At 39.4% G+C, this 25,162-nt stretch overlaps 1 protein-coding gene across 1 annotated transcript; it reads left to right on the forward strand.

Moving 5' to 3' along the window:
- The first annotated feature begins 1,964 nt into the window (after positions 1-1,964).
- On the forward strand, positions 1,965-8,528 carry LOC139118591 (uncharacterized). Its single transcript, XM_070681992.1, has 4 exons — positions 1,965-2,149; positions 3,974-5,434; positions 6,723-6,936; positions 7,894-8,528. The coding sequence occupies exon 2, from the start codon at positions 4,000-4,002 to the stop codon at positions 5,116-5,118; it is 1,119 nt and encodes a 372-aa protein (XP_070538093.1). The 5' UTR covers positions 1,965-2,149; positions 3,974-3,999; the 3' UTR covers positions 5,119-5,434; positions 6,723-6,936; positions 7,894-8,528.
- The last annotated feature ends 16,634 nt before the right edge of the window (positions 8,529-25,162 follow it).

Here is a 25,162-nt window from a genome sequence, read left to right on the forward strand (position 1 = left end):
TCAAATATACACACACTTCATCCTTTGAGTAAACCACTTCTACCATAGTAACCTATAGAGTCTCTGCTTTTTGAAAATATATGGTATGAGGGGGTTTCCTAGTCATATTTGGTGAGAAATATTGCTTTAAAAAAACTGTGTTGGCAACATGCAGCTCCACCTTAAGTGTATGTAAAAGTTAAGGTGGAGCTGCATGTTGCCAACACAGTTTTTTCAAAGCTATATTTCTCGTCAAAGATGACCAGGAAACCCCCTCATACTATATATTTTCAAAAAGCAGAGAATCGTAAGTTTAGTATGGTAGCAATAGTTTACTAGAAGAATGAATGAATGTACATTGTTTGTAAAAAAACCTCAATTTTGGAATTAATGATAAAAATTAATTTAAGTCAAAAAACTTGACACTATTTTCTCAAATGTAAAATTTCACTAAAAAGAAGGAGAGTATATGCAGAAAAAACCACAACCTTTTTGCATTATCTATCCTCATTCTAAAATGGCATGAGTTTACAGACTGACACTAAAAAGTGATTAAAATCATGATAAGCAAAATTAAAATGCCTCTTATTCAAAATGTAAGAACTTTATTGCCAAACAAAAAAGTCGTTTTGTTATATATCATTTAAGGAACATTCGAAAATGTGAAAATTTCGGAAAAGTTGACGCAGCCGGAGTAGAGTTAAATTCTTTGGAAATCTTAAAATTAGGGAGAAAAGAGAAGCCAGAAAATCTACCGATTTGCATACATTTGCATGAATTAACACTTCTTTATCATGACCACGCAACTTTCGACTGCTTGACAAGCTACAAGGGGAACCCAACCAATATTTTAATCATGGGTCAACAAATTAATTAAAACTGAATAGATATTTGCAAAAAAGTTATTTTTGAGCAAAATATGCTGATTTGAGTGCAGCACCCCCTTAATCATACGCTTACATCAACAAACAATTATGTGCTGCAGTTTATTGACGAACGAGTACGTGTTCATCATTTCGAATTAAATATGGTTTTCAACCAGTCAAAACCTTCCATATTGGAATCGGGTCCCATTTTGTTGTAAATCTTCGAATTTGTTTAATGGCTGATTGAACGGTAATGAGCCCAACACGAGGGAATATTTTCTTTTTCGATGCTAAATATGCCACTGGTAAATTCCGAGTCAATCATCCCTAGGTAATCCCTCGAAATCCCTCTGGCTAGATATTAATTATCCGAATTCAAGAGACAGTGGCTACAATAGCTGTAAACGAGTACATTTTCCATTCTCCTCTCCCTAAAAGCATGATGAAGTACAAAATAATATGATACATTGCTGACGCTATGGAATATTATTGTGGAAGAATAAAATCTTATCTGGACAAAAACAGTTGTCAACAATAATATTTGACATTCCACAGGTTCTTGAAAGCTGTGTCGAACTTGATCACTAGCAATTTGTCATGAATTTGGAAGTAGCTTTTGAAGCAGACCAAAACTAACTTGGAATATATCAAAATTCTAGCTATTGGAACTGTAAAGAACGAAAACAAAAAACTAAGCAGTGATCACGTGTCCTTGAACTGTAACATTAGATGCGGATGTCCTGCAACGTGCCTAAACAAACAGCAAGACGCCGATCGAGTTCTAAAAAGCGAAGAAAGCTACGCCGGATGATTACATGAAAGTTCAAGCGGATGTTGTTGCCCCCGGACGAGAAACGCCAGTACCACAAAACTGACTTTTGGGGCTGAACAATTTCCATGGTCTCGAAAAAATTGAAATAGACTCATGTTTCCGATCTCCAACAAAACTGCAGATGCTCTTATTACCGGTAATTCCACACAACCATTGATCACGTGAATAGACACACTAAGTCAGTGCAAAGATTCATACTTTCAGTTCGTTTTCATGCAGACACCCCTAACAAAAGTAATGGAGGAAACCGAGATGAGCAGCACTTTGCATTTCCTGCTACAAACGTTACATCTGTCGTGTGAAGTGATAGGTCTATTACGTTCGGCTGGAGGTCTGTTGGCGTTGCCTGCTTGCTCTCTTCTCTGACAAGAACTCATCCTCTAATTATCACTTGTAACCACTCAGCGATACACACATCCACCGTGAAGATAAGAGGAGACATTTCACCGCTAGACGTTTTCTTGGTAACACTGTAAGTAGCTTTATGTGATGTGTCAAAAGTGAACGTTGTATCAAACTTGGCGACAATGGAAAGAGGTGGTGTCAATTCAAATAAAACACTTCTAGGATATATATATATATATATATATATATATATATATATATATATATATAATATATAATAATATATATAAATATAAATATATATATATATATATATATATATATATATATATATATATATATATATATAGTGTTACATGACATTGTCATTGATAAAATTTAGTCGCAAGGCGCCGCGATATTGAAAAGACTCTCTTTAATTACTATTGTGAAAATATCATTCAGCTCACAAGCTTGACCAGAGAGGAAATTCCCATGAAGCAAGACCAGAAAAGAATCGCATGACTCTTAACCGAAAAAAATTAAAATTCTGTCAAAAAATATGCATGCTGTGAAATATCAGGTAGAAATGTCAAAGTTTGAAGTGTGTGCATGCAGAAGCATGTCAGCAACATCAAGATGTATGGTAAATGTCCCTTCCTGTGCAAGATGCAGAGGTTTGGGGATCAGGGTTGGCTGTAAATCAAGATTTACTCTCTTGAACTTTGACCTTTGAATTTTACATGGCTGTCTGCTTACCAGGCTATGGTCGTTTGAGTCACTTTCATCAGCTTGTGCAAGCACACTAAAGTCTGCGTGGGTCTTTCGATACTTGATCTCCTGAACCCGAATATCAGACATTATTACCTTACCAGGACGCATGCGCACAAGTTAAGTTCATGTCACAAAAATAAAAAAATCATCTGAGGTCGTGATATGTTAACTTTGATGCGGTTTGATTTCTGTATCCTGTACAAAGTTGGCGAAACATGCTATTTACATTGAGGATACAAGGTTAAAACAATATTGAAGGTAATTTCGAATTTTCATGTAAGCTAATTTATAATTTGCATATTTAATGTGCTTCACAGTTTGACATATATAGCTTCAAGTTGAAGGACTTGACCAAAAGCAATTATACTTGCTATATAAAGTAGTGATCTAATGACAGCAGTCAAAGAAATTCATTATTTATATTTCAGCTAATTACATATTTGTATACTTAATGACCTTTAGAATTAATTTGTGGTGAATATTGTTCGTTATGTTGATCATAACACTTTAAATGAAGTCGCAAACATGTAGCAAAAGTTTAAATTTACTCACAACTGCAATATACAATGAAACACGTGAGCATTTTCAGTGCACATCTGGTTGATTGGGTCAAATCTAACCAGTTCTTTCAGTTAGCATATTGTACGAGTCTACCAAATCTGACTTGAATCCGTTCAGGCGTTCTTGAGATATCGCGTAAACAGACAGACAGACAGACACACACACTCTCACACCCAGACAGACGACATTAGTTCACGTGTGTGAACACGTGAGCTAAAAATGGACGAACAAAATGTTCTGCTCTGAGCATCATCCGCATTTTGCCGTAAACATGTGTACATTTTGCGGGTATTTTTATTGTGATTTTTACTGTCATGTAAAGCGCCTATGAACTTTTAAGGAAATATGGCGCTATATAAATATTTCATTTATTATTATTATTATTATTATTATTATTATTATTATTATTATTACGTGTAAAGCTTGTCGACGTAGCCTATACATGCATAATGCATTTTGTTGACCAGTGACATGACATTCTGCTTTTTTCAAGAGCATATTCTTGACTCAGGGTAATTTAATAATGAAATGCAAGAATTCTCTGTTTTGCTTTGAGTGATATGATTGTGCTCGATGCAATGTAGAATCGTAAAGTTAAAATGCCCTTTGTACAATTTGAAATTCTCATTTATTACAGAACTCCAAGGAAAGTGCAGGTTTGAGATGACTGTCGCGGTGGCTTTAGCTATTGTAGTTCTGGTAAGTTTGCATTCGGGTCAAGCCGACCAAGAAGGAGATGGTACTACCTTGAGAGAGATAGCACAGACCTGCCAAACGACACATCAGGCGATACAATCCCTCCTGGCAGCAACAGGACAAAACCAAACTCCTCCTCCAACAAACTATGCATTGCCTATTTGCCTGCAAGGACAGCTCTCGGATCGGACACAGAAAGGAGAGAAAGGAGATGGAGGTGAGATCGGAAGGGTCGGTAAAGCTGGTCCCCAAGGTCCAAAAGGCGCCAAAGGTGACGATGGAGCTGTTGGGATTCAGGGCAGAAAGGGAGAAAAGGGTGATACTGGCCCTACCGGCGCTAAGGGAAACCAAGGCATCTGCAAGGAATCGACTCCAGGAATTCCACATCCGGATTTTCAGAGCAGTTGGTTGAACCTGCATTCTCAAGCTGGGGCAAGCTCGTTTATGACAGTTCATCACAATTTAGGAGAACTACCTGTGCGAGTGAAGGTACTTGTGAGAGCACTAGGTGGTCCAAACGATGGTTACATGTTTGAAGGTGTTGGCGCAACCTCGGCTGATGATGACTATGCGGCTACTAAGTATGGCGGTGTGGCTTTCAGCTACAACAAAGATGAAGTCAGGATCTGGGCTCCTGACGTAAGCAACGGTGTGGAAAATGGTTGCATCATATCCACTGGAGGGCCATTGTGGGGTGGCAAGTATGACCAATGTACACACACTGCAGAAGTAAAAGTCCAAGCGTGGCTCCCCCTGACGTTCCCTTGTCCGGACATTGAGACTAGCTGGTTCGAGTTCAGGTCGCAAGATGGCGTGAACTCTTTCAAAGAAGTAGAACACAATCTGGGGGACAGACCATCCCTGGTGGTCGTTCAATACAAAGCCATTGACGCAGGTTCGGATTTTGAAGGATTCGTGTATGAAGGTATTGGAGCTGCACAGTGTGACGATGATCGTGAATGGGCAAACCATGGCGGTTTGGTCTACGCAACAGATTCGTGGTCTGTCAGACTTTGGGCACCATCTAGGCATGATAGCTCGTATGCAGACGCAAATTATGGAGGTTCAATCGTTAAAGGCCCGTGAGCTGTAACTTTTAACATTTTATTTACCCTAAAATAACCCCCAAACGTCTCGAATGTTGATTGAATTCTTGTAATTAAGCGATACACCCTTCAACTAACATACTAGGACAGTCACAAACAACACAGAACGCAAGGAAATTCACGCGATATCGCCTCATTTTAAATGTACCGCCATTTCGCAAAAGCAGTCACGTGACCAAGAACACAGCAAATGCAACGTCACACGGAGGACGAGAGCGGGATCTTACTGTGTGATACAGCGCGATGTGGAGCGTGACCCCATTCGCAACTCGACAACAATGGAGTCTACAAATGAGGTAATGTAAGCTTATGTCTATTTTGTAAACAAACTCACGTGTTTTCTGCCTCTAAAACCTTGTATTTAATGGTGATTGTTCTCCAGTTCGATGTTTCATTTGAACAAAGAGGGTGTTACAACAGTTGTAGGCATAAACGATGCGATTGAAATGACAAGGAACTAGAGCTTGTTTGTGAATTTGGCCCGGCCAGGCGACCGCTGGTACTGGTCGCAGTCCGGTAAATTGTACGGGTAGCTGCCCATAGCGTACGCTAGAGTCTCGTTGTGGTTCGTTGTTTCGCATGGATTTCCAGAACTAGTAATTCGTTTTGAATCTGGATTTACCCAGAATGGTTTTCAGTTAGCGATACGCCGTTCGGGTTTTGTAATTACGAACGTATTCGCTTATATTTGGCTTGAGTGAGCCATGCGGTTGAACCATGAGCGGCATTGACCAAATGCAGTCGATCTTATTTCTGAACACTGTCAATTTCCGAGCCATTTTGCAAACGGATCACTTACTTTACACAGATTCGGAATTATTGTGTGAATAACCTTGAGTTTAACAATGCCTTTCGTGTGTTTTTAGTCACCTCTATTAAATCGAACTGTTGAGACATACGGCCCCGATCCTACTTCTATGTTTGAGAGGACGAGTGTAGCAAGCTTCGTGATGATTACGGTATGGTAGCATTACAACCATGGAGGTAGAAAGAAAGGTACAATAAGGCTGTGTGATGTGTACTACAGCTGTAAACTTATGCCAACTCGTTTTAGAAATTTTCTTTTCAAAGCGATGAACTTTGAGCATGGAGAAAACGGCGTTGTTCGCACTTGTGACTATAACGTTGCTATGGTGATGCCAAAACAAGGACAAACAGCTGTTTTATCGTGATTTGTATTTTCGCCATGGCTTTTGATTGAAGTACAATTTGCTGGGAAATTTGAAGAGTAAACAACACATTTTCAGTGTATTTCTTGAGGGTCTATGTTACAACATAAATGACAAAGGTGGTACTTTTATGAAGTGGCTTTGAAAATGTCAAATATATATGTTATGCATCAAAAGCATATTTCCTTCCAAATTTTTAGTCTGACTTTACACATCTTAATTTCCACCAAGAGTTGCCCACAGTTTACTTGCCATGTTATGGTCAAGAATTAAAGTAAAGTGTCGACTACTTACTTTGCTTTGTTTAGAAGAGAAGATTGTAACAAAGAAAAACTCAACACTGACCAGTGACGCAGGCAGAGTGCAGTATATCTACATTTGAATCTCCTTTTTTTCTGATTCTTTCATTTTGCAGACATCACCGACCGATTCTACTGATAGTTCTGTAATAACTGAATCCCAAGCCAGAAGAGGGAGACAGGGGTAGAGGGAGATGCACAGGGAGAGGGTGAGGACAGGGACGCAGAGGTTGGGGCAGAGGAAGAGGGGCTATAGCTAGATGGGGCAGGCTTGTGACAAGAGCAGATGAGGCATTGCGAGATGTGCAGCAACGGAAAAATACTCTTCATGTAAGTAAAATTTTTGCTTTGTATACACATCGTGATAATGGGGCATACAGATTGACATCAGCATATAGCCATCACAATAATATCATCTGATTTTCAGGAGATGCTGCAGAAAATGACACCAGAACAGAAGCATGATCTTCTGTGCAGGTGGTTGAGAGGGACATAAGTTTAATATTTGACTTTGCAGTCCTATCTGAACAGGCTGGAGGATCCCATCCTGGACTTCACAAAGCAGTCAGGATTGATGAGTCCGTCAAAACTGTCGGCAGATGCCAACCCTTGCTGAGAGAAAATGTTGTGGGAAGATGCCTGGGCTCTGTATCTCCAGATTGCTAGTCAGTATGTTTATGAACTGAATGCAAACAAGCAGACATTTGTCATGAAATTTTTCTAAGAAAATCATCATACAAGTTATTAGGGTATTCCTACTTAAACCATATTGTCCCTACCCATGGTCATTTATGGACTGAATTGTCAATTTAATGCAATAAATCCAATCAACTGCAAGTCATCCTTTGCGTTTAGATCAGATCTGGTAAACAGTCTTGATGCATATGTAATAATTGTTCTAAATGTGATGAATACCACCTGACTGAGATGGAAAGCCATGTGTGCTGGGCAAATTATTTATGTAATGACTTTTGGATAAGTAATGCTCTTGAGTGTTGAGAATGCACTGGCATGGTCACAGAGGAATTCTACAATGTAAGACGAGACTGTTACATGTGTACATAAAAATCCTCATTTTGGTATTTCAAAGGAAGAACAACCTCTCAGAAGATCGGCATAGCTACTGTAAACAGTGTTAATGTTCTTCCAAAAGTATTTTTGAGACAAGCAAACTAGTACCAAACTCAGAACTTTGGGAAAGGAAGTAGAGATCAATGAGAATTTATCCAATAATGGCAAATATAAACAAAAGCAATACATATTGAAACAAATATCATATTTTTTCAGGATTTCAGAGTTATCTGCCTTGATGAAGGAGTCCTTGCAGTTGCTAGAGCCTATCGGATGGATATGATGGCCACCAATGACTTTGATGACTACCACAAGTGCAACAGGCATGCTGCATACCAGCAATTTATTTTGTGGGAGCATGGGAAACCTGGCACAGGAAACTAGAGTGATACCAGGTTGCTGTGTTTGGGCAATAAGAGATAAATATCCTGATCAGTTTGGTCAATATACAGGGTTCATTCCAACACGTTTTGCATAAAGGGAATTGCAGGCATCATTTTACAAGTGATATAGCCACTAACTGATGACGTCAAAACTGCCATACACGATACACAGTGCCATAACTTTCAGGGCGTCTGTGTCTTGATGTAATCAGTTTGTGGCTATACCACTTGTAAAATGGTGCTGAATTGCATAATTGTGACAAAATGATAACAAGATATATAGCTCATTTAACCCAAACACAGAAGCTTGGTTACCTCCCATTTGGCACAGTACTTGATATTTTCCTATACATGTTATTCATGATTTATACACTCAGAGACTCTTCAGTGAAATCTACAAAGTCTCCCCTGTGTACACAAATTCACAGACTGGTTTCTTAATTCTGAAAACGTACTTTTAAGGACACCATTCTTCTAAATTGCCATTTTAAATGACTCAGAAAATTATGCTTGATTGAGAGAGGAGATAGTATTTTCATAAAATTTCCACTGATTGTGTCCTCAGCCATACAGAATGTGGTTGAAAGTAGGGAGACTAGTTGCACCTGTTTCATGAAACAAAAGGATATTGTTTCCCCCTCCACCAGAAAGACAAAAGAAATTTACATGCTGACTTTTCTATCTAAGAGAATGACCTCTTCAGTTTGTCATAAATTGCTCATCAAAAGTATGGCATTTGTCCAGAGGGTTTGCCTCATTGCTTTCAGGCAGAAATGAAAAAGTTACAAAAATTCTAATGTCGTGTGTAGAAATGAAACCACATTGTGGGAATTTGTTGTGTGGTGTATGTATATATACCAGGGGGAAGTCTTATGAACTGTACTGTTTTAATTTGTTGACCTCAACATATCATGTTTACCGTACCATCCATTTTAACTGTTGTGTGTCAAGTAGTTGTGGAGTACAGTTGGCTTTGGCCAAACAACTGTATCACCCTTTCATGGTGATGTGTATTGGTGTCACCGTGTGCCATATTTCTCATTTCATGTACAAATTTGAATATCTGCTTCCATCAAATTCATCAATGGCTATCTTCATGTCTACGGAGCAACTGATGTGAATTTTTCACGTAAAGTTTTATATTTACACTTATTGTTGTACACGTTTATTTGCATACATGCAATGTATTTACGGAGACACTCGTCCAATAACCAGGATTTTGCCAGTCCTTGGGACAGACATTCCTCAATGTGACAAGACATTCAGTGCAATCATTGTCCTAATTTTTTTATTTCTTTCCTGCCTGAATTCCCAGTAAAGTACCCGAATTCACCCTATAAATAGGGGTTTAGACCTGAAAGGGATTTACTACCCTCATTTTACATGAATTTTTTTCTTATTTTGAATGTTTTATCTTGCATGCTTACTGTCTCATTTACTGTTAAAAAAGATGAAAGCTTTTTTTTAAGATTGAAAACAGTTATGATGTGTTGAATAAAAGGTAACGTTTTAAAATGTATACAATTGTGATGCTTTTTAAGAAAGTTTACATCTCTACTAAAAGGGAAAATGGTAAATGTATCCATATAGAGTACTTTCTGTACATCACAACTTGGGCAGCTACAGCATACTGAAGACACCATTCAATTCACAACATTGCACGGTAGTTTGCAAAACCTGAAACTGAAAGGAATAAAATGTTAGCAGACCTGAATGATGAAAATTGAAGAAAAAGGCTGAACAATCTAAACATCTGGCATTATCAGTTTTTGCTTGTCACCATGACCGAATGGCTGAAGTAAGTCTACAATCATGAGGTTTGAGTGTCCATGGATAAACAGAAAATGGTTACTTTACAAATATGTTTATATATATTTGGATCAAGACAGATACACTTGTAAAGCAAATGGAATTTTTTACCACGCTTGAAAGGATCGATAGTTACACCTTAATTGAATCATGTTGAATACAAATCTTAAATCGTCACTTCCTACTACCATAGACCCTCTTTTTTAGTGTCTGTGCTACTACTATAACAAGTATTTTCTGACTCGTTAAGCAAAGATGTATCCATAGTTCGGACAATTTATACAGAAAGGTTACACAACAGGATAAAATTATTTATTTCCTATGACCAGATGAAACTGATGATGTGCACGAAATTTCTTGCTGTACTGGCTCAACACAGGTGCAGCCAATGAACAATGCACTTTTAAAGGGGTCTTTACTATGACAAGATATATTGTGCATGACAAGTAATGTGAACTGACTAATTTTAAGTCATGAGGGTAATTAATTAGCTGTTCATAATTTGCCCTGTCACTGAAAATTTTTCGACTTGCTCTCCCGCACTCAAACTTCATTTTTACCCTCTCCCCACTTATTTTTGCCTGTTTCCCCTCCCCACTGTCAATTTTTGAAGCTCCCCTGCCCTGTGGCGGAAAAACTTGCCTATTTCCCCTGCCCTGCAAAAAATTCCCCCCTAAATTTTGTCATTCCATTTCCCCTGCAGACATGGAGCTACCCTACCCTGTGATGAAAAACCTGTTGATTTTCCCCAGCCCTGTGAAAAAATTTCCCCTGAAAACATAATTGCTCAACTTCCCATCCCCGTTTTAAATGTAGCTCCCCCTCTCCTCGTTTTTCGCAAAGCCCTGTCCCCGGGACAACCAACCGATATCTGCCCTGCCCGACAAAAAAACTAAAATTTGCTCCCCTGCCAGCTAAAAATATGTCCCCTGCCCAAGCAAAATTAATAGTTCCCCTCCGTTGGCTGCACCTGTCACCACATGTTACGAGAGGCAGGGAAAGACACTAAGGGTTGTCCGATTGCCCGGGGCAAGTGAAAGTCGCGTTCGGACAAGTGAACCTCCGATGCCACTTGCCCGACGGGACAAGTGCAAAAAATAATTACCTAGAAATCGAATTCACGAGAGCGATTTTCTGGTGAGGGAACATGGACTTAAACAACAAAAATATCATATTATGTCATTGTGAACATTTCCATAAGATTTTTCATAAAATTGCATGAAGAGTTGACGAAAAGAATCATATAATCGCTGTCAATAAAATCCAGTTCAAACAATACACCGGTACCCGTAAATTACCGTACGCTGATTTTGCATATGAAAAAGCTGTTCAGCTGGTGGAACGTACGTTCACCAAAGTTCATTGCATTGACTGTGAAGTTTCGGTGTCTCACAATATGTCGATACGGTAAAAAAAGAAACACACAGCGGTTTTTGTGATTTGTATGAACTTTTATAATAATGTAAAAATAAAGTCCAGTGGTTAAAAATCACCACATAAAATTGGACTTTTACCTAAAACGTACTCTTCAATGTTAACTTGTTGAGTGACAGTGAGTGGCATCGTGGCAAGACCGCAGGCAATGAAGTCATGAGCAATATTTGGTGTCAACGGGTCAAGTCTTTGAATTTTCAACAAACACTGACTTAATTTTCAGGTCAATAAGCCAAAAGTTACTTGTCCGTGGCGACCAACCTCTCTGTTTGTGAATTTTCCCATTCTAAAATGACTGTCAAGAAGCAATTGGAGCGAGTTTGACATCGAGAAATTCAGCTTTTAGACACATTGAAAAACACCGACGCCTTAGGTTGTTGGTTTTAATTCTATTTAGTCTGCGCATGAGCAATAATAAGACCACCTAGGTTATTAGAAAAACATAGGATACTGGTATAGTGCAATGGCAATTCAAATTTATAGGGCTGGTGTATGATATAAGCGCAGTAAAAACATGACAAAGAAGTACATTATTTTTCAGAAGCTTCAAAACATTCCTTTATAGCTACAGATTTTTTCTTTCTGTATAGATAAGTTAAAACTTTTAAAAGCAAAAAGACCTTGAAGGTACAATTGAAATGGCTGTTATTATTTGTACATTAAGCCCCAAGAAAGTAAACATACAAACATATGAACTGTTAGAATTTTTTCTATGAATATGAAAGCCCCACTAGCTGTAAATCTTGAAATTTGTTGACCTAAAAAGGCTTCCTATTTTCTCTGGTTTCTTTAAATTCTACCCATTTACAGGATAAGCTTATAGTCTTTTACTGCTTTACAAAACATTCTTTAGTGAAAAATTGGACAAGTAAATTTACATTTTAACCGTTATTATGATTTCCCACCATACTAAAAAGAAAACAAAGCATGTCCCAATTGAAAACATTCAACACTATGCATTACATTGGACTACTCTGTTGTTTCCGTGAATATTCAAATGCATATATGCACGGTGTACACTGGTTTTGCTATATTTGCATGGGGTGCCATTTTACATTTGGGCACATATTTATTATTTTTCTTGTTCAAAATTGCACATGCAGTCTCACTGGGCAGTTAACAATACTTGTATTCCAACCCCTCAAAGAGCAAATTCCAAAAAACTTGTTTTAGTTCAGAAGTAAAATCACATAAAGAATGCTAAAAGATACAGGATGGGGCTTTAGTAATAATGAAATATAAATGAGCCATCCAGCACGCTTAGAAGTGTGAAGAGAACCCTATGAGAATGTCTGACATTTTCTCATGATAACATAATTTTCAAAATAAAGTGAGTGAAATAAAAAACCAATGTTTTAGCTTTTTTCAAACACGTAAATTATACTGGGCAAGTGGTTTTCCAATTCGGGCAAGTGAACTGAACCCCCCACTTGCCCGAAGGGCAAGTGGATAAAAAAATAAGTGTCTTTCCCTGGAGAGGCGATGTTTGCCAACTCGTCCTTGCGCTTAGAACTGGCGGTATTAAAAACAGTAGCAATAGCAGTCGCTTGGTCCGGGAAGGACAGTGACTGTTTACTTCGATTCTTCTTGTAACTGCGACAAGATGTGTGAAACGAATTCAGTACGTAACTGCGTTGCAAGCTTACCGTACGCGAATATGAGATTTTGTTGTGATTTCTATTCAAGCTATAGTATTTCCTAACATTTGGAGAGTCAAAAGTTGATCTTTCAAAGGCTAAAACGTGACCTTCTTTGAATATTAATACATGTATAGTCAATTTATCAAGGTATCGTTGCACAACACATGGTGCGTCAAGCACTCGCACGCACTATTTGACACGGTATATATTGTGTACAGTCAATCGCTGTCCGGTCCTATACTTACCAATCAATCAACTCCTCCGCAAATCGGGATTTGCAAGCCCTGTTTTCTCCACTCACTGAAGCCATCTCCCGATCTGGTTTTCGATGTCTAGTTTGCTACGGCGTTTAGGCGCATTACTGCGCTGTTGTCTCCATTCCTTGTCAGAATCCGATATGACCGGGCATACGTTTCCCACTGCGAGACGCCATTTTCTTGTGAGGAATCTAATGCGCATGCGCAACACTCACACTTTATGTGTACTCTGCGAAATCAAGGCATGGGCGCCGCCATAATCGGGTGCGGCACCGTTTTATTATTTGACTCATTCAAAGTTACACGTGCGATTTGAGTACGTGGCAAATAACTCGTCTTTGCACACCCTTCAGTAAGTTAATCCACATGAACTAATTTAATTTGAATGTAAAATCATGGAAATAATGCAAAAAGTTACAGCTCATGTGCCTTTAATGTTGTGGATGGTTGGGGTGGCGAAACCTTTTCTCTCCAAAAACACGTCGCTTCAGTCAAGATTAGCATATGGAAGAGACACATACCAGAACCTGACTTCCAAACAGACTGGTTAATGCAAATGGGACAAGGGTCTGGTATAAACCCATTCCGAGAAATCAGACTACCTTCCGTCATTCAGCCAGATCTCGTTCAAGTTGAAGTCCAGGCATTAGACGGACCAAATCAAGGCTTCGTCTTCTACGGAATGGGCGCTCAGCAGGCTCACCCCGATTACAACTACGGCGGCGTTGCTTTCGGTTACTCAAACTCGACCATCCGACTTTGGTCGCCTTCTTCGAGTTCGGGGGCAATAGTAAACGTGATCGATGGCTGGGGTGGAGAGGTCAATGTTCAAAGTTCAAAGGTCGCCACGGTAACAGTGAAAGTGTGGCAAACATACGGTGGCCACAATGACGTAAGCTGCACGACGTCTACAATAAACCCTTAACGACTGATATGCTGTCTATTACACGCAAGTGACGCCTCTAAAGCTACTGGGTCAGTTTCATTATATATTTTAGAGTTTGATTCTGGACTTATGACTCCACTGAACTTATAGGCACGTTAGGAAACTTCGCCCACGTTGACTTTTTTCTCGCATCGAGAGGCGATTACGACTTGAGTTGTAACCTTTTTCGATTTCACATTTCCTGTATAGGGAATAATTTGGCATGCGGTGAATCTCTGCTGCTTCCGAAAATCCTTATCGGTAGACAACTCTGCGTGTGGGGAATTGCTGAAGTGGACGAGTTCATGTATGTCAACTGAGCACTACAAAACGTGATTCACACTTTCAGCTCCTATCGATATTGAACGTGACTTGTATTCATAATATGTGATTTTATAATGTTTAATTCAAAAACGTGAGTAGGTATTCGAAATTCATAATCTGTTTTTAAACATATCATAGATCACACTTTAGTTTCTTCTGTAAAAGAAAGCTAGAATAAATGTTTTATTACTCATCCAACAGGCAAACCCAATTTAAATACAGGATACGGTACCCATAACCAACTACCTAATGGAGCAATGAGGAGTAAACCGGGGGGAGTAAAGTGCTTTGCTCAAGGGCACAGCACCGTACTAGAACACACCATCCTGGACATTGAATCTGTTACTCTGGGCCCACCGGGTCTCGAACTCACCATCCTCCGATAGAACCCTAACCACCGCCCCACGGTTTGTAATTCAATAAAATAACATATTATATATCTCACAACATATGTCTGTTTGCATATTTCTCTGTACATGCCAATGTACGAATCTGTGTACTAAACATCGACATAAACCATTGCTTCCTTTGTACACCTGTCATCGCTATTGTCTGTACTCAAGGAAATATAAACCAGCTGATAGGTCAACCATTCGAAATGGGTAGAGCTTGTTGGACTTCTAGTAGAAATATTGCTGGCTAGATGTGAAAAAATTGCTCCCTTACAAACTTCTGCAATTTTTTGTTGTGATGCATAATTTCCACAAACAAAGCAAATATTGGTCTAAATAATCTACTGAGCTACCAGCATTTGCAGGTAGGCATCCCATATGTTAGATAGATTGTTTATTTGCATTGAAATAATTATCCACTCAATTTGCTTGACAGTGTACAGAAAGCGATAAGCAATCTGTATTCCGGAATTGTCCCAAATCTTATCCAACACATACGATGTTGTACGCGGTACTGGAAACGTGACCAAGACGTTGCAGTGTTGTATTGGATCAAATAGAGCGGCGTATTGCTGGTTTGATAGTGCCATATCACGTCGGATAGACGCACATGATGGAAAACACGTGTACTGAAAGCAAAATATTACAGTGTTCGTATCGGCAAGGCTGGGCCAGTAGAACCTCACCTGATTTTATCGGATTCAAGTATTTGATTGCCTAGGCCCTATACGTCGCTTACTGCCTCCGAGTCGGAGACACGGAGGCCGTAAGCGACGTATAGGGTCTAGGCAAAGTATTTGATACCTATTAGCGATACCAGCGTATTGAGTTTTTTGCGAACACTGATTATGTGAGAGATTCTAGTGCATTAGGAAAGATAAGACTCATTTACCTTAGAAAAAAAAGATTTTAGTTTTTGCGAACGTACTAGGTGCTTGTCGAACTATTGTCCAATGTGATGATTTCTGATATATAAGGAGATTCAGAAACATGACTCAAACTGTCTTTGAATCGAAATCTAGTCACAGGTCAATCAAACAGGTGCAGCCAACTGGTAATTTCGGTCAATTTTACAAAATTGTCACAAAACATGCTTCGAAGGCTGTTACACTGATTTTACATAATTCTGGCTTTGACCTTAAATTTGGGAGGAAAAGTGAAGCTGTTTGTAACTGCCCTCCCACTTGCATATGCTGGAAATAAGACCTCCCTCTGTATTATGATGCCGACTGCCCTGCAGTATCTACGGTCTGCCCGCTCCCCACCCCACAAGTTCAAGCACCCAACTGCCCACTTTCCACCACTGAAATCCATTGCCCGCTACATGTGGAACGCCCTCGCTTGTACAGATTTTATCTCGAAGCGTCCCTCACGTTGCCAATGGGTTCGAAGGTTGGTTCAAGATCGTAAGAGGAGGAAATTGGAGATAGCGTCATACTTTTAATTAATTGTTGGTTAAAATTTTAATGAAAACAATCGAGAACGGGATATTCCATGGTTTGATCCTTTTTATGCTCACGTGTGAACACGTGAGCATATGTCGCAGCGATGTCTGTCTGTCTGTGTGTCTGTCTGTCTGTCTGTCTGTCTGTCTGTCTGTCTGTCTGTTGGTCCATTTTCTCAAAAACGGCTGAACGTATTTCAGTCAAATTTGGTAGACATCTTCAGAATTCAAATGGCTAGAACTGAAAAGGTTTTGGTGGGCGTGGCTTGGATATTAATGAAGTTATGAAAGTTTTAATTTTCTGTTACGCCGCGTATGACAAGTGAAAACAATCGACTGTTTGAGGGCGCTGTGAAATGTGCTTGTCCAGGTTGGCTACAGCTGGATAGCACTGGTTTCAACCACGGTCCCTCCGTGTTTCAACCTCGTATTGAACATTAAAAATATGATATTTTATTACTCATTCAACTCACTATTCAAGATAAAATATCGTTTAGCAAATTAGCTTTATCCTTGTAATTGATTGTTTCCCTCGCTGTTCGATCGCCAGAAATGAGTACATACGTTCTCTACCTAGCCTCATGGCATGGAAGTGCTGATGAATAATAACTTTGGGTCAAAGGTATTGAAGTGTCCAATCAGGTTCGTGCACAGAGTCCAAGGCCATGACCTACTTCATGTACTTCTGCACTGTTTTGAATTTGCTTCGCCAAGAAACGTGTTCGTCACTGTCCATAGAAGTATGTTTGCTCTCCTTTGAGGTTGTTTGTGAAACAAATTCCGGGATAGGCCTTGGAATGCATACGATCGGCATCGCGGCAGTGCATGTAGCTAGCCCTACGAGTATGACGAGAGTGTCCGGCTTTGCTACGCCGCCTCCCACCTCCGGTAGGCGGCGTAGCCAAAGCCGGACACTGTCGCCATACTCGTAGGGCTATGCATGTAGCGTACCATGCTTGTGTAACTGCCGAGCTCAACGTGCATTCACGGTTGATACTCGTGTACAATCATGATGTGTTCAATTCTGATGAAGATTCATAAGTCTTACTTTTGCAGTCTTTTTCCGTACGATAATCCCGACAATACGTGTTACTGTTAGACGAGGTGGCCATTTTATGATAAGTTTCAATACTGCACAGCTACATAGCGTCACTATCGTGTGATCGAGGTACAGCGTTGTTGAACGGGATACAGAAACTCTGCAGAGGGAGAAACGATCGTTGACATGAACAGTCAATGTACTTCAGCACGTAGTCCGCAGATAGCGGATCGAGAAAATAAACGTGTCCCAGTAAATAACGGAATATTTATGTACATTAACTCGATATTAATCAAATTTCCAGCTCATCGCAAAAAAATGTATTGCAAAGATTAATTTGTCACTGACAAATACTGCACTGTATGGAAAAAAAACAACTTCAAGTGGTATTACCGGAGACAAACACTTGTGTTGTCAATTTTGATTTCATTTCATAAACTTCATACTTCATCGAGTATCGTGTATTTCAGCCTTGTGAAGCCATTTTATTGATATTTTCAATTTTTGTCTTGGCTTTGTTGTGGAACATGTTGAATCGTCTCCGTGGACATGTAGGCAAAAGTGTGACGGGGTCGAAGTGACTTGGGTACCTGGGGCCGACCAAAACCAGTGTGAATTACTGGGGTAAAAGCGGACAGCGGCCGGGATGACGTGTTCCCCAAGCGAGCTACCTTCAGAAGTCTGTTTCATCGCAAAAAACGTCAACTTTTAAAACCCGTCATTTATTTACTGATGTTATTCTCAGCATCACAAACATATACGCCTCTGCTATGTATCACAGCAAATAGTTATATTTGAGCGCCCGTAAATGGGATCCTCGTTTTTTTGCGAACCCGGAAGTGTGTCTTGCTCAATGCATTTCCTACCCACAGCGAGGGAAACTGCCCGCGTTCCCATGCTCCCATGCACCCTTTTTCAATGCCAGTGCAACGCCATCTGTGCAAAATTTGTGGTGGTATGCTCCCGTGTGATGGAAAACCTCTCTTCTAACAATGACGTAGTTGACTTTGGACTTCGATTTCGTAAATGTGATGTCCATGCAGTGAGTTTGGGTTGGCGCGCTTATAATGCAATCTTCGCCCGCCTGCGGTCCGATATCCCGCATTTATTAGCGATATTTATCTGTTTTGACTTGACCAAAGTTGGCAAAACTTGCTATGTACATTAAAGATACTATGATACAAGATTATTGAAAGTCATTTGACATTTTTTCAGCCAATTCCCAATATGCATATTTAATGAACCTTCCAAATTAGGGATATATACTGGCATTTACTTGATAAAATTTGGCGAAACATGCTGTGTACATTGATCATTATACCAGGTTATAACAGTATTGAAAGTCATTTTGCATTTTCATGTCAGCTAATTCATAATTTGCATAAATAGCTAACAAGCTTTCACGGTTTGGCATATAGAGCTTGAAGGACTTGACCAAAGGTAATTACACATGCTATATTGTGATACAATGACAGTACTCAAAGAAATTAGTTATTTTTATTTCAGCTAATTACATATTTGAATACTTAATGACCTTTAGAATTGATCTGTGGTGAAATTCATTGTGTTGATCATAACACTTTAAATGTAGCAAAGCATGTAGCAAAGGTTCAAACTTGCACATAAATGCAATATATAATGAAACACGTGAGCATTTTCAGTTCATATCTGGTAAATCTTAAGAAACAATCAAAGACTGGCGGGAAATTTCCACTCGATGACCATTGTATTGTCATGTAGGTCATTTACCCCACACTCATCATGACCTGAGTTCAATAGTCTAGAACATTCTCAAGGTCACTGCCCTTAATGACCTCACAACCTTGAATTCAATTAGTCATGTTTGGAATGTTCTGGAAAGTTGATTAGTTGTGTAAGAGAGATAATTTTAGAACAGTAATTAGAATGTCAATAAAAGTTCTAGATTGTTCTTATATGCCTTTATAAAAGGGACGTGCACAGCTTCCAGTCAGACTTTTGGGATCGTGTCTCTTGTGTGTTACTAAACTCCAGCAGTAGTCATTCTCAAGACTTTTCAAGACCTTCTCTGCCAACGCTGGATTTATACTGTGGACTTTGTGCAACTTCAAGCCTGCAAGCCAAAGGACTGTTCATTCATCCAACTGACTGTTACAACTCTGAGACTGGAGCTTTGCCGTCCCAGCTGAGATAAGTAGTCTGTACACTTTTAAAGCTTGTACTCTATCCCTGACTTAGCAATTAGTTTTATTTTCGTAATAAATTTTGTTTAAACGTTAACTGCTGAGTTCACCCTTTTGTTCGTTTTCTCTGCACGTAACAAAATTGGGGGCTCGTCCGGGAGACGAATATTTTGAGCCGTTTGACAACATTTTGCCTACCTTTTCAAAACTACTTTACACTGTGAACTCAGCGAAATTTAATCATGGCGGAATTTAAACCAGACGAATTTATGGATGACCTTGATCAGGACGCATTTGATTCCCTCAAAAAAGACAACCTCATTGCACTGGCCAATTTCCTTAAAGTAGATGTCAAAAGGATCTATGCGCAAGCGGGAAATACAGTACCACATTGCAAAACATTTAGTTAATTTAGGCCAATTTGAGGAATCCACCTTGAAAGATTATGAGCCCGAGTCTACTTTGAACTAAGAAAATTAGAATTAGAAATGCAGACAAATTTGGAGATCAAGAAACTAGAATTACAAATGGAAAAAGAGAGACAGGCATTAGAAAAAGAAAAAATACAAATGCAATTACAAATGGAAGAAAGACAGAGAGAGAAAGATAGGCAGGAAAGATTAGAAATGGAAGAAAGACAGAAAGAGAGGGAATTGGAAATGAAAGAAAAGAATTGCAAATGGAAGAAAGACAAAGGGAGAAAGAAAGAGAGGAAAAAGAAAAGGAAAGAGAATTAGCAGAACACCGACTGCAGTAGTAGAAATGAGACGTTAGAGCTTAGAAAGTCAGGAAAATTCTTCCCTTCAGACAGTTTTGACATCACTAAGCATTTCAGGTTAGTTCCCCCTTTCCAAGAAAAGGATGTTGATAAATATTTCCTTCATTTTGAGAAAATTGCTCAGAGTCTGGATTGGCCTAAGGAGTCCTGGTCTATGCTTTTGCAGAGTGCTTTGGTGGGTAAAGCCAGAGAAATTTACATTCAGTTGTCAGTAGAGCAGGCTTCAAATTATGATTCTTTGAAGGAATTAATTCTCAAGGGCTATGAGTTGGTGCCTGAAGCTTACCGTCAGAAATTTAGGGATTGTGAGAAGGTGAAGGATCAAACTTATGTTGAATTTGCTCGAACAAAAGAACAACTGTTTGACCGTTGGTGCTCTTCTGAAAAGGTCAGTCAGAATTATGACAAATTACGACAGCTTGTTTTGATTGAGGAATTTAAAAGGTGCATCCGGAGTGACATCAAGACGTTTATCAACGAACAAAAGGCAGATACATTAGAGGTTGCTGCACGTTTGGCCGATGATTATTCATTGACCCACAAATCTTCATTTCTCAGCAAACCATCCCAGTCCTTTTCATACAGAAACAATGCAGGTAAATTAACTCCTCCTTTTCATCCAAGAATTTCTCAAAGGAGAGTAGGAAATCAAATGACAGCAGTTCACACAGTTCAAGTAACACTCCCACATCATCAGATCCCAAGTCTCAATCTCCTTCTGACAAACAGTTGGTACACTTTCTTGTAATTATTGTAAGAAAGACGGCCATTTAATGTCAGATTGTTTCAAATTGAAAAGAAAACGTGAAGGTCAAAGTGGTCAAAGTGGATCTAAGCCAACCGGCTTTATTTCTTCATCAACTCAATTAGAGTCTAATAATGTGTGCAACACATTTTCTGAGGTTAAACCCCTCTTATCCCCAATTAATGAGGTCAAGGTCAATTCTTCTCAAGATAGCATTATGGGTATTTTCGAGCCATTTATTCATAATGGTTTTATATCACTTTCTAGTGATTTCTCTTCCGCTACCCCTGTCAAAATTTTAAGAGATACCGGGGCTTCCCAGTCTCTTTTGTTGGCAGATACCCTGCCGTTTTCTGAAAAGTCATTTTCAGGTTCTAAAGTTCTTATTAAGGGGGTAGATTGTAATGACTACATTCCTGTTCCTCTCCATAATGTCTATTTGTCTTCGGACTTTGTTTCTGGACCCTGTGGCTTTAGGTATTAGGCCTTTTTTGCCTTTTGAAGGGATTCACCTTCTTCTTGGAAACGACCTTGCTGGGGACAAGGTCATTACTAATCCACTTGTGACTGATAATCCTAGTTTAGATCAGGATCCAGAGCCAATTGAACAAGAGATACCCGATTTATTTCCTTCATGTGCCATTACTCGAGCCATGTCAAAGAAAACTTCCGAGAATCAAAATACTCTCAAAATAATGTCACAGATGTTGACTTAAATGACACCTTTCTCAGTCAGGTGTTTGACACGGATCATTCCGTTATCCCTCGTGGATTTGAAACTTCCAGTAAAACTTCTGCTGACCAAAGTCAGACATTTTCTAGATCAAATCTCATTGCAGAACAACACAAAGACCCAGATATTTTGTCTTTGTTTGACAGGGTAGATGATGAAGGTAAAACTTCAGATAGCTCTGTTTCCTATTATACAAAATCTGGTATTCTCATGCGTAAATGGAGACCTCCAGACGTTTTGGTTGATGACGATTGGGCTATAAAACATCAAATTGTGGTTCCAAAGCCCTATCATGGTGAAATATTGCGCCTGGCCCATGAAACCCCTGGGCTGGTCATTTAGGGGTCAGGAAAACTTATCACAAAATTCTCAGTCACTTTTATTGGCCTAATCTCAGGCAGGATGTAGCACATTTCTGTAAAACTTGTCACACATGTCAAATGGTAGGAAAGCCAAATCAGACCATTCCAAAGGCCCCTTTACAACCAATTCCTGCATTTCAAGAACCATTTAGTAGGATACTAATAGACTGTGTTGGGCCCCTACCAAAAACAAGATCAGGAAATGAGTACATGTTGACAATAATGTGTACATCTACTCGGGTCTCATAAGCCATAGCACTGAGAAATATAAAGGCAAAGACTATAGAGAGAGCTTTAGTCAAATTTTCCCTTTATTCGGCCTTCCTAAATGTGGCCAATCCGATCAAGGCTCCAACTTTATGTCTGGAATTTTTCAACAAGTCATGGATCAGCTAGGCATAAACAGTATAGGTCCTCCGCCTATCATCCAGAAAGTCAGGGTGCTCTTGAGCGATTTCATCAAACTTTGAAAAACATGATTAGGACCTACTGTTTTGACACAGAGAAGCAGTGGGATGAAGGAATTCATTTTCTGCTCTTTGCTGTTAGAGAGTCAATTCAAGAGTCTCTTGGTTTTAGCCCATTTGAGCTTGTATTTGGACATACAGTCCGTGGCCCACTTAAGCTCGTTAAAGAGAAATTCCTATCAGACGATGATGATTGTCTGAATATTTTGCAATATGTGTCAGATTTTCGTACGAAACTCTCTAAAGCATGTGAATTAGCCAGAGAAAATCTTGAGTCATCTCAGCAGTCAATGAAAACCAAATATGATAAAAAAACCTCAAAACGGAAGTTTGAACCAGGTCAAAAAGTTCTTGTTCTACTTCCGGTTCCTGGCAAACCACTCCATGCTCGTTACTTTGGGCCATATCTAATTGATAAGAAATTGAGTGATTTAAATTACATCATAACAACACCTGACAGGCGAAAACAAAAACAGCTATGTCACATAAATATGCTTAAGCCATATTTGGATAGGGATAATCCTACTATAACTCAGCCTGTCAGTGCAGTCAGTTCAAACCATTATGAAGATAGTGATACTGAAACTGACTTGAGTGAAAATACTCTAAACTCAAAGCTGGGCTCGGTCAAGCTTCAGAACTCAGAAATCCTGGAGAAGCTGGAGTCTACAAAGTTGGCACACCTCCAGCCAGAACAAACAAACAGGTGAAAGAACTGCTCCACGAATATAAACACCTGTTTCAAGATGTTCCAACGAGGACAAACGTCATCTATCACGACGTTGATGTTGGGGACAGTAAGCCTGTAAAACAACATCCATACAGACTGAATCCAACAAAAGCGAAATATCTCCAGGAAGAAGTCAAATACCTGCTGGACAATGACTTTATTGAACCCAGTAAAAGTAACTGGAGTTCGCCGTGCATACTTGTTCCCAAATCAGATCACAGTTATCGTATGTGCACGGACTTTAGGAAGGTCAACACTTTAACAAAGACAGACACTTTCCCAATCCCGAGGATTGATGACTGCATCGACCGAGTGGGAAAAGCCAAGTATGTGACGAAATTTGACCTACTGAAGGGATTTTGGCAAGTCCCTCTGACAGATCGTGCTCGTGAAATATCCGCCTTGTTACACCAGACGGATTGTTCCAGTACAAGGTGATGCCATTCGGAATGAAGAACTCTCCGGCAACGTTCCAACGGATGATCAACGACGTCATATCCGGGCTAGCGGGTGTGCAGCTTACGTTGACGACGTCATCCTGTATAGTGACACCTGGGAGGAACACATCAAGCTCATGCGGAAGTTCTTTGAGAGACTGAGTAAAGCAATGTTGACTGTCAACCTTGCCAAATCTGAGTTTGTATGGGCAAGGGTAACTTACCTCGGACATACTGTAGGACAGGGTGAGGTAAAACCTGTTGATGCCAAAATCAGTGCCATTTCAAGTTTTCCCATACCAAACTGCAAACGACAACTGATGCGCTTTCTCGGTATGGCTGGTTACTACAGAAAATTCTGTCCAAATTTCTCCACAATTACTGAGCCTTTGACTAACTTACTTAAAAAGAAAGTAAAGTTCGTTTGGTCAGAGCAATGCCAACAGGCATTTGATACACTTAAAGCCATACTGCAAAGTGCTCCAGTGTTGTCTGCACCAGATTTCACTTTGCCATTCAAATTAGCTGTGGACGCTAGTGATACGGCTGCTGGTGCTGTTTTATTGCAAGAGGATAGTCATGGTGTAGATCATCCTGTTTGCTATTTTCACGCAAATTTAACAAATCCCAGAGAAACTACTCTACAATTGAAAAAGAGTGTTTATCTTTGATATTAGCTTTACAGCATTTTGAAGTTTATGTTACTTCTTCAAATCAGCCAATAGTGGTTTATATTGATCACAACCCTCTTGTTTTCTGCAGAAATTTAAAGGCAAAAATCAGAGATTGCTAAGATGGAGTTTAATGTTACAGGAGTTTAATCTTGACATTAGACATATCAAAGGCAGAGACAATTTAATTGCAGACTGTCTCTCTTGTATTTAGAGTTTATTGTTGTTCACTTTCAAGAAATTTTACTTTAGAGTAAAAACAAAATTTGAGTACTTAAATCCTTTTCAAGACTACATTTGTAAAAGAAAGATTTTTCTTTGAAAAATTTTCTTTTTTTGAAGAGGGGGTGTGTCATGTAGGTCATTTACCCCACACTCATCATGACCTGAGTTCAATTAGTCTAGAACATTCTCAAGGTCACTGCCCTTAATGACCTCACAACCTTGAATTCAATTAGTCATGTTTGGAATGTTCTGGAAAGTTGATTAGTTGTGTAAGAGAGATAATTTTAGAACAGTAATTAGAATGTCAATAAAAGTTCTAGATTGTTCTTATATGCCTTTATAAAAGGGACGTGCACAGCTTCCAGTCAGACTTTTGGGATCGTGTCTCTTGTGTGTTACTAAACTCCAGCAGTAGTCATTCTCAAGACTTTTCAAGACCTTCTCTGCCAACGCTGGATTTATACTGTGGACTTTGTGCAGCTTCAAGCCTGCAAGCCAAAGGACTGTTCATTCATCCAACTGACTGTT

Source organism: Ptychodera flava, chromosome 19, assembly GCF_041260155.1.
Source record: "Ptychodera flava strain L36383 chromosome 19, AS_Pfla_20210202, whole genome shotgun sequence".
Taxonomy (NCBI): domain Eukaryota; kingdom Metazoa; phylum Hemichordata; class Enteropneusta; family Ptychoderidae; genus Ptychodera; species Ptychodera flava.